The sequence below is a fragment of the Staurois parvus genome, unplaced genomic scaffold (genome assembly GCF_062004578.1).
Source record: "Staurois parvus isolate SC_StPar_1 unplaced genomic scaffold, SC_StPar_1.0 ptg000246l, whole genome shotgun sequence".
In the NCBI taxonomy this organism is placed as follows: Eukaryota; Metazoa; Chordata; class Amphibia; order Anura; family Ranidae; genus Staurois; species Staurois parvus.
In genome coordinates, this window is record NW_028318042.1 from 1,123,559 (window position 1) to 1,134,518 (window position 10,960).

The 10,960-nt window shown below is 48.6% G+C and overlaps 1 protein-coding gene across 1 annotated transcript in view; it reads right to left on the reverse strand.

Annotated features, from left to right (window-relative positions):
• ASIC4 (acid sensing ion channel subunit family member 4) overlaps positions 1 to 10,580 on the reverse strand; it is a 464,132-nt gene extending 453,552 nt beyond the window's left edge. Inside the window, exon 1 of the mRNA XM_089680599.1 lies at positions 9,818 to 10,580. Coding sequence (XP_089536725.1) covers positions 9,818 to 10,393 — 576 coding nt within the window. The 5' untranslated portion in view covers positions 10,394 to 10,580. The remainder of the gene's footprint in view (positions 1 to 9,817) is intronic.
• Positions 10,581 to 10,960: the final 380 nt, after the last annotated feature.

Genomic DNA, 10,960 nt, shown 5'->3' on the forward strand with positions numbered 1-10,960 from the left:
AAACAATCAATGGATTCTGTATGTATCAATTTCAGGATGCAAATCTTTGTTACTTGAATGGGCTGAACAGGGGCGGACTGACAACTCATGGGGCCCCCAGGCAATAGGGGATCATGGGGCCCCTGTGTACTTGCCCACACTCAAAGCACACCCAAAAAAGCCTATAAAAGGTACCAGGGGCAGTTCATGGGGCCCCCTACTGACCCTGGGCCCTCGGCAGTGCCCGAGTGCTTGAATGGTCAGTCCGCCCCTGGGGCTGAATGAAGGTGGGTATAAACTGCTAAGTTGACTAATAATGAGACAATGTAGCAATTAAAAACTAGATAAAATGAGAATTAAAAAAAAAAAAATTGCAGCATACTGGAAAATCTACAAAATCTTTGGGTCCATCCACTAAAAATAGAAGGCATCCCAGGAAGTCCTGAAAATTGGCTAAACGTGTCCCATAGGAAATCATGTTAAATGGGCTGTACTGCGTTTCTGCAAAACACTGCGGAAAACGCTCAGGTGTGAACCTAGAATGAATCTCTCCAAAGTGTCCTTTTTTGTCACTAGTGATAATAGGACAGTGTAGCAAAGAAAGAACTAACAAAAATGAGAATGAAAAAAAAAATTATCTTGCAGTATTCTTGCAGTATTCTGGATAATCTCTGCAATCACCAGCACTACCCTTAGGCACAGCTTTGTATTTGTGATCAGGGGTGGACTGACCATTCAGGGCCCGGGGTCAGTAGGGGGCCCCATGAGATGCCTCTGGTACCTTTCATAGGTTTTTTTTGGGTGTGGTTTGAGTGTGGGCGAGGACACAGGGGCCCCATGATCCCCTATTTGTGATTCCTATACTTTTTTATGTCCTGAAAATTGGCTGGAATTGTCAAAAGTGGCTTCCCTAGAAAAAAACTCAAATGGGGGGGTTGGGTATGAAAAGGTGGTGCAGGACTTAAAGGGGTAGATTTACTAATAGTGGAGCACTCAGAATCTGGTGCAACTGTGCATGGCAGCCAATCAGATTTTAACGTCAGCTTGTTCAATTATGCGTTGACAATAATGCAGTCCATACATGGGTCGAATTCTGAGCGACTTTTCGTCCGAAAATGTTGTTCGCTCGGTAATCCGATGGTGCTATCAATGATTTCCAAAAATGGCCGACCAAGTCATAAAGTTCACCCCATATAACAGGCGAAACTTCTGTTCCTTCCAGGTCACGGCTCATGCAGGGGTGTATTTACCACAAGGCAAACAAGGCATTTGCCTAGGGCGGCATTTTTCAGGGGGGCAGCAGCATTTTTCAGGGGGGGCAGCGCCATCCCCCAAAAGAAGGAAAGGAAGAAGGGACAGACGAAGCACAGAGACCAGGTGGGATCTGAGAGAGGCTTTGGGTTGCTTGATGGTGTATGCAGAGCCTGACCCTTGTACCCGGGAATGTCCGAAGCTGTGAAGGTGAGTGTCTTATCTCTTGCCGGGGTGGGGTTTGCCAGTGTATGGGGGGCGGTGGTAGTGGAAGGCTCTCTCGGGTGGGGATGGAGCTGGGGTGTTGTTGGTCAATGTCAGGCTTTCTTTGTAGGGGAGGGGGGTGTCGGTCAGTGTCAGGGTCTCTTTGTAGGGGAGGGGGGTGTCGGTCAGTGTCAGGCTCTCTTTGTAGGGGAGGGGGGTGTCGGTCAGTGTCAGGGTCTCTTTGTAGGGGAGGGGGGTGTTGGTCAGTGTCAGGCTTTCTTTGTAGGGGAGGGGGGTGTCGGTCAGTGTCAGGGTCTCTTTGTAGGGGAGGGGGGTGTTGATCAGTGTCAGGCTCTCTTTGTAGGGGAGGGGGGTGTTGGTCGGTGTAAGGGTCTCTTTGTAGGGGAGGGGGGTGTTGGTCAATGTCAGGGTCTCTTTGTAGGGGAGGGGGTGTTGGTCAGTGTCAGGCTCTCTTTGTAGGGGAGGGGGGTGTTGGTCAGTGTCAGGCTCTCTTTGTAGGGGAGGGGTGTTGTTGGTCAATGTCAGGCTCTCTTTGTAGGGGAGGGGGGTGTTGGTCAGTGTCAGGGTCTCTTTGTAGGGGAGGGTGTGTTGGTCAATGTCAGGCTCTCTTTGTAGGGGAGGGGGGTGTTGGTCAGTGGCAGGGTCTCTTTGTAGGGGAGGGGGGTGTTGGTCAGTGTCAGGGTCTCTTTGTAGGGGAGGGGGGTGTTGGTCAGTGTCAGGGTCTCTTTGTAGGGGAGGGGGGTGTTGGTCAGTGTCAGGGTCTCTTTGTAGGGGAGGGGGGTGTTGGTCAGTGTCAGGCTCTCTTTGCAGGGGAGGGGGGTGTTGGTCAGTGTCAGGCTCTCTTTGTAGGGGAGGGGGGTGTTGGTCAGTGTCAGGGTCTCTTTGTAGGGGAGGGGGGTGTTGGTCAGTGTCAGGGTCTCTTTGTAGGGGAGGGGGGTGTTGGTCAGTGTCAGGGTCTCTTTGTAGGGGGGGGGGGTGATGTTGGTCAATGTCAGGCTCTCTTTGTAGGGGAGGGGGGTGTTGGTCGGTGTCAGGGTCTCTTTGTAGGGGAGGGGGGTGTTGGTCAGTGTCAGGCTCTCTTTGTAGGGGAGGGGGGTGTTGGTCAGTGTCAGGCTCTCTTTGTAGGGGAGGGGGGTGTTGGTCAGTGTCAGGGTCTCTTTGTAGGGGAGGGGGGTGTTGGTCAGTGTCAGGGTCTCTTTGTAGGGGAGGGGGGTGTTGGTCAGTGTCAGGGTCTCTTTGTAGGGGAGGGGGGTGTTGGTCGGTGTCAGGGTCTCTTTGTAGGGGAGGGGGGTGTTGGTCGGTGTCAGGGTCTCTTTGTAGGGAAGGGGGGTGTTGGTCAGTGTCAGGCTCTCTTTGTAGGGGAGGGGGGTGTTGGTCAGTGTCAGGCTCTCTTTGTAGGGGAGGGGGGTGTTGGTCAGTGTCAGGGTCTCTTTGTAGGGGAGGGGGGTGTTGGTCAGTGTCAGGGTCTCTTTGTAGGGGAGGGGGGTGTTGGTCAGTGTCAGGCTCTCTTTGTAGGGGAGGGGGGTGTTGGTCAGTGTCAGGGTCTCTTTGTAGGGGAGGGGGGTGTTGGTCAGTGTCAGGGTCTCTTTGTAGGGGAGGGGGGTGTTGGTCGGTGTCAGGGTCTCTTTGTAGGGGAGGGGGGTGTTGGTCGGTGTCAGGGTCTCTTTGTAGGGGAGGGGGGTGTTGGTCGGTGTCAGGGTCTCTTTGTAGGGGAGGGGGGTGTTGGTCAGTGTCAGGGTCTCTTTGTAGGGGAGGGGGGTGTTGGTCAGTGTCAGGGTCTCTTTGTAGGGGAGGGGGTGTTGGTCAGTGTCAGGGTCTCTTTGTAGGGGAGGGGGGTGTTGGTCAATGTCAGGGTCTCTTTGTAGGGGAGGGGGGTGTTGGTCAGTGTCAGGGTCTCTTTGTAGGGGAGGGGGGTGTTGGTCAGTGTCAGGGTCTCTTTGTAGGGGAGGGGGGTGTTGGTCAATGTCAGGGTCTCTTTGTAGGGGAGGGGGGTGTTGGTCAGTGTCAGGGTCTCTCCATGGGGAGGGAAGCCAATTTTTGTGTTGCCTAGAGCAGCACAAACCCTAAATACACCACTGGGCTCATGCGCATATTCTTTTCGGAAAAAAAATCATACGATTTGACCATCATTGAGTCGAAAATCGGTTGTTTTTCACGAATTTTCCAACATGCCCGATCACCGAAAAGGGGAGGAACCACGAAAATCAGCCATTGCCATTGACCCACTAACAGCGTAAATCGGCTGATTATTCTTAGGTATGGTTTTCAGACAAAAAAATCTGTAGAATTTCAACCCATGTATGGCCGACATAAAAGCTGGAAGCTGATTGGTTTCTATGCAGAACTGCACCAGATTTTGCACCATGCAGTTTTAGTAAATATCTTGCAGCATGCTGGAAAATATCTGCAATCAATGCAAATAGAAAAACGAAAAGGGTGCACCGACCTAGTGCATTATCGTTTAAAATATTTATTGAAAGAACAAGGTAAGTATTATACTCACAATGGACATAAAAACACACCAAACAGGATAATGAATCCAAGCAGCATCTGAGTCCCGACGATGGAACCCTGTCTAACGCGTTTCGAGGACACAATCTCTTCCTCAGAGCCCTATATCTGCAATCATACTAAGCCAGGGGCGGACTGACAACTCATGGGGCCCCCAGGCAATAGGGGATCATGGGGCCCCTGTGTCCTTGCCCAAACTCAAAAAAGCCTATGAAAAAGGTACCAGGAGCATCTCATGGGGCCCCCTACTGACCCCGGGCCCTCGGGCAGTGCCCGAGTTTCCAAATGGTCAGTCCGCCCCTGTACTAAGCACTAGTCATCCCTGTATAGTTGCAGTAAGTCTTCTTTAAGTCCTAAAAATTGGCTGAAATTTTCAAAAATGACGTCCCCTAAAAAATGAAAATGGAATATTCCGTATGATCACATGACACAGAATGTAAAGTGTTCCTTTGTTGTGACTAATGATAACAGGAAGATGTAGAAAAGAAAGAAAAAACAAAAATTAGAACAAAATATATACTGCAGCACGCTGGACAATCTCTGCAAAAACAGAAGGCATCCCTACATATTTGCAGTGTCTTTTTTTTCTAGGTCCTGATAATTGGTTGCTATTGTCAAAATTGATGATTTTCCCCAAAAAAGTTCCCTGTGGGGGGGGGGGGGTATGATAAGTGAAGGATTCAAAGTGACCTTCTTTTTTTTTATTACGACTGATAATGTGGCAAGTAAAGAACCAGCAAAAATTAGAAAAATAAATATCTTGCAGCATGCTGAGCAATCTCTGCAAGCAAAAAGCAGAAGGCATCCCTACAGATTGGAAATAAATATTCTTTTTTAAGTCCAGAAAATTGTCAAAAAATTGTTTTTGCCCTACAAAAAAATCAAAAGGGCGGTAAGGGGTAAGATGGCGGGGGATGTGATGTGCCTTTGTTTTTTCTACTACTGAAAAAACGCTGGAAAATCTCTGCAACTATAAGCACTCCCCTTAGGCAGGCCATAGACGGGCCATTTATCGGCCAAATTTTCGGCCGATAAATGAAAAATCAGTTGGCCCTGTTGCTGATGCTGCCACCCATGTCCACAAAAAACAACCGTATTTCGCGGATTTTCCAGCATGACGAATAAAAATAAATGAGATCTGAGAAAAATGGCCAACGGCTGGCCCGACTAATGGCGTGATTATCGGCCGATTTCTTGTGCAGATAAAAACTGGACGATAAACGACCTGTCTATGGCCTGCATTAGCCACCCCTACGTATTTGCATTGTCTTCTTTTTTAAGTCCTGAAAATTGCCTGAAATGGTCAAAATTGACTTTCCCTAAAAAGTCAAATGAGGGGGTTGGGTGCAGGGGCGGACTGACAACTCATGGGGCCCCCGGTAATAGGGGATCATGGGGCCCCTGTGTCCTTGCCCAAACTCAAAAAAGCCTATGAAAAAGGTACCAGGGGCATCTCATGGGGCCCCCTACCAGGGGCGGACTGACCATTTGGAAACTCGGGCACTGCCCGAGAGCCCAGGGTCAGTAGGGGGCCCCATGAGATGCCCCTGGTACCTTTTTCACAGGCTTTTTTGAGTTTGGGCAAGGACACAGGGGCCCCATGATCTCCTATTGCCCGGGGGCCCCATGAGTTGTCAGTCCGCCCCTGCCCCCTACTGACCTTGGGCCCTTGGGCAGTGCCCGAGTTTCCAAATGGTCAGTCTGCTCCTGGTTGGGTATGATATGATGGTGCAGAACTAAAGGAGTTGATTTACTAAAACTGGAGAGAGCAGAATCTGGTGCAGCTGTGCATGGCAGCCAATCAGCTTCTGACTTCAGCTTGTTCAGTAAAGCTTTGATGAAAAAAAAAAAAACCCTGAAAGCTGATTGGCTTCTATGCAGATCTGCACCCGATTTACACTCTCTAGTTTTAGTAGATCAGCCCCAGTGTGTCCTTTTTTATTAATAGGGATAATGGAACAAAAAATCAGCAGCGCAGCGGCTTAGTGGTTAGCGCTTCCCCCTGGCAGTACTCGGGTTGTTGGTTCAAATCCCAACCACAGCACCACCTGCCTGGAGTTTGCATGTTCTCCCTGTGCCTGCGTGGGTTTCCTCAAGGTACTCCGGTTTCCTCCATCACTCCAAAGACATGCTGGTAGGTTAATTGGCTCCTGTCTAAATTGTCCCTAGTATGTGTATGTATGAATGTGAGTTAGGGACCTTAGATTGTACGCCCCTTGAGGGTTAGGGACTGATGTGAATGTACAATATATATGTAAAGCGCTGCGTAAATTGACGGCGATATATAAGTACCTGAAATAAATAGAACAAAAATATCTTGCAGCACGCTGGAAAATCTCTGCAACCAGAAGCGCTCTCCTTAGGCACCCCTATGTATTTGCATTGTCTTCTTTTTTAAGTCCTGAAAATTGCCTGAAATTGTGAAAATTGACTTTCCCTAAAAAGTCAAATGAGGGGGGTTGGGTATGATATGATGGTGCAGAACTAAAGGAGTTGATTTGCTAAAACCGGAGAGTGCAGAATCTGGTGCAGCTGTGCATGGCAGCCAATCAGCTTCTAAGGCTGGCCATACACTGTACAATTTTCGTTAGAAAATTGCTTTAGATTTACCAAAAACCATATAATAGGAGGTCAAACCTAACAACACTTTCAATTGCATCCAATTAAGCCGGCCCTTGCTCTACACAGTTGAAGGTAAATCAAAAGGAGATTGGGCAGAAAGTGAACAGAGAATTGTATAGTGTATGGTCAGCCTTATGCCGGCCATAGACGGGTCGACAATTGGCAGAATTTCGCACTGTTAGTTGGTTAATTGGTCGGACGTTTTTCAGGTTTTTTTGCAGTTTTTTTATCGGTCATGTTGGAAAATTTGCGGCCGATTTTGACGATCAGCCAATTTTCCCGGCAATGATGGGCAAATCGGCCGATCATTTTACCGATAGAAAATCCATGCATGAGCCGTGACCTGCAAGGGACAGAAGTTACAGGGTGAACTTTATGATTTTGTCAGCCGATTTTTTTTACCGTTGGTAGTAACGTCGGCCAAACGAACAGCCAATTTTTCAAATTTTTTTCGATGTTCGACCCGTCTATGGCCTGCAGTACTTCAGCTTGTTCAGTAAAGCTTTGATGAAAAAAAAATCTAGCAAAAAATCAGAACAAAAATCTCTTGCAGCACGCTGGAAAATCTCTGCAACCGGAAGCGCTATCCTTAGGCTGGCCATACATTATACAATCTTCTTGAGAATTTTGATTTGGATTTACCAAAAACCATATAATAGGAGGCAGGGGCGGACTGACCATTTGGAAACGAGGGCCCAGGGTCAGTAGGGGGCCCCATGAGATGCCCCTGGTACCTTTTTCATAGGCTTTTTTGAGTTTAGGCAAGGACACAGGGGCCCCATGATCCCTTATTGCCCAGGGGCCCCATGAGTTGTCAGTGCGCCCCTGGTAGGGGGCCCCATGAGATGCCCCTGGTACCTTTTTCATAGGCTTTTTTGAGTTTAGGCAATGACACGGGGGCCCCATGATCCCCTATTGCCCGGGGGCCCCATGAGTTGTCAGTCCGCCCCTGGTAGGGGGCCCCATGAGATGCCCCAGGTACCTTTTTCATAGGCTTTTTTGAGTTTAGGCAATTACACGGGGGCCCCATGATCCCCTATTGCCCGGGGGCCCCATGAGTTGTCAGTCTGCCCCTGGTAGGGAGCCCCATGAGATGCCCCTGGTACCTTTTTTATAGGCTTTTTTGAGTTTAGGCAAGGACACAGGGGCCCCATGATCCCTTATTGCCCGGGAGCCCCATGAGTTGTCAATCCGCCCCTGATAGGAGGTCAAACCTAACAACACTTTCAGTTGGGCAGGCTCTTGCACTACATAGCTGAAGGTAAATCTAAAGGAAATTGGGCAGAAATTAGACAGACAATTGTATAGTGTATGGCCAGCCTTAGGCATCCCTTCATATTTGCATTGTCCTGAAAATTGCCTGAAATGGTCAAAATTGACTTTCCCTAAAACGTCTAATGGGGGGGGGGGGGGGTGTTAAGTATGATGATATGATCATGTTAGACTTGACGTGTTCTTTTGCTGGTACTAGTGATAATGTGACAATGTAAGAAAAATGAGAAAACAAATATCTGCAACATTCTGGGCAATCTCCTGCAATGATAACCCAGAAGGCACCCCCCCCCCCCCAGTAGGTCCTCGTTTTTCCAAGTAGTGAAAATCGGCTGCTGTTGTCAAAATTGACTTTCCCTATAAAAAGTCCAGTATGGGGGTTGGGTATGACAAGATGGCGCAGAACTTAAAGTATCCTGCGTTTTATATCCTGAAAAGTATTAAACTTGAAACATATGCATCAGCAGGGGCGGACTGACAACTCATGGGGCCCCCGGGCAATAGGGGATCATGGGGCCCCTGTATCCTTGCCCAAACTCAAAAAAGCCTATGAAAAAGGTACCAGGGGCATCTCATGGGGCCCCCTACTGACCCCGGGCCCTTGGGAGGTGCCCGAGTTTCCAAATGGTCAGTCCGCCCCTGTGTCCCTGTGAAGTTTACCAAAATCGGGAGAAAACGGGATGGCGGGTTCTTCCAAAATTGGGTAGATTGATATTTAAAGAGATGGAGGAGATCCACCTGAAAAGTATTAAACTTGAAACATATGCATCAGCAGGGGCGGACTAACAACTCATGGGGCCCCCGGGCAATAGGGGATCATGGGGCCCCTGTGTCCTTGCCCAAACTCAAAAAAGCCTATGAAAAAGGTACCAGGGGCATCTCATGGGGGCCCCCTACTGACCCCGGGCCCTCGGGCAGTGCCCGAGTTTCCAAATGGTCAGTCAGCCCCTGTGCCCCTGTGAAGTTTACCAAAATCAAGAGAAAACGGGATGGCGGTTTCTTCCAAAATTGGGTAGATCGATATTTAAAGAGATGGTGGAGATCCAGCATAGTATAGGCAATAATGTTAGAATCTATAGAAGAAACTAAAAATTATTATTTTTTTTTTATTTAAATGGCGCACCTTTAGAAAAATACATTTGTTGGGGGTCGTAAATCACGTCCTAATCGGGAGAAAACGGGATGGCGGTTTCTTCCAAAATTGGGTAGATCGATATTTAAAGAGATGGAGGAGATCCAGCATAGTATAGGCAATAATGTTAGAAATCTATAGAAGAAACTAAAAATTATTATTTGTTTTTTTTTTATTTAAATGGGACACCTTTAGAAAAATACATTTGTTGGGGGTCGTAAATCACGTCCTAATCGGGAGAAAACGGGATGGCGGGTTCTTCCAAAATTGGGTAGATCGATATTTAAAGAGATGGAGGAGATCCAGCATAGTATAGGCAATAATGTTAGAAATCTATAGAAGAAACTAAAAATTATTATTTTTTTTATTTAAATGGGACACCTTTAGAAAAATACATTTGTTGGGGGTCATAAATCACGTCCTAAAGAGTTTTTTTAATCAGTCATGCATGGCTCTCGTTTTTTACCTTTTGCCGCAAAGATATGAAATGGATTAATGCAGCCGCTGGTGGGAACAGATGAATAAAAGCTGCTATGAAGTAACATCTCGCATTGATTGTAGAATATAAATCAGCTGTGATTTATACCGTGTCAGGATTGCAACTTTTATCAGAGAGAGGGTTGCGAGGCGCCTGAAGACACAATGCAGCTGTCAGAGGATTGCAACCTTTGGGTAGGGGGACTGTGGACTGACAGCTGAGTGACAGGTCCCCTCCCAAGGTTGTGGGGGGGGGGGGACTGGAATATTCTCCCTTGTCATCGGTGGGCACTTGTAGGGCTAGGAACACACAGATAGATAGAAGCTGGCACGTAGCCAGGGACTCACCACCGAGAAGTTGTGTGCGGTGCAGTTGTCCCCGCTGAAGTTGCAGCTCTTGAGCATCTCCGCCAGTTGGTGACCAGTCCGGTTGACTATGTCCAACATGTCCGGGTCGGGGTACATTAAATCCGAGGCTCGGTGCCCGTCTCGGTCCTTCGGAGGGAGTCCCGTCAAGTTGGCCAGGTGGTAAATGTCGGCGTCCGACAACGCCGAGTGCCTGAACCGGTTGATGTTACAGATGGTGACGGCCGGGAAGATCATCTCGCCCATGACTTCCTCGTCCAAGGACGTAACGTAGGGGTGTTCGAGGTAATACAAGGCACACTTTGCCGCCTGGTACAGGAAAAACACCAGAGATGCCAAAAACGCCACTGCCCAAAGACTCCGCTTGATGCCCAGCCTGCCCGTTCTGAAGATATGCCGCAGTCCATGTAGAGTGCTGGTCCTGGCGAAACCTGCCAAGTCCCGGTTTGCCGATGCAGCCTCATCCCCAATCAGGCTTTCCCTCTCCCCTTCCTCTTTCTCTTTCTGGTTCCCATCCTCGTCTGCAAACTTGATCTTGCAGACTATCTCGATGGGCATTGGCAAAGCAAGTTTTTTTTTTTTTTCTTTTTAGGGAGACAGGGCTACGGAGGGGTCTTCAGAACCAGGAACGACCCCCTTTCGCCCCGTTCCCCCCCTTACGCACGTCCCAAAGCACTTTTACCTCGTCGGTGTCAAGACGCTGACGAAATAGTCTCTAGCTCCGATTCCGTACTTCTCGTGTCTTCCCACCCCACCCCCCCCCAACCCGCTTTCTTTGCGCTTCCCGAAAGAGAAAATTGAAAGAAAAGCCGAGGAACAAAAAAAAAAAAAAAAAAAAAGGACTGATTATAGGAAAATCGCTGCCAGGGGAGAGCAGGAGGGCTTTTCCGCTGTTCGATTCAGCACGGTCCTTCTCTCCTTTAAGGTTCGTCTTCCAGTGACTTTGCTTATCTCGGCGAGCGCAGCTGTGCAAGGGATGAAAATCTTGTCTTCTTTGCTGCTTTCTCTACCAGCGCAGGCAGCGAGCATTGAAACAACTGCTAAGACAATCTCCTGTCTGAGGGATGGAGAGGGATCCCCATATTACAAGGGAGGAGAGGAGGGGGAGTAATAGCTGAGAGTGTC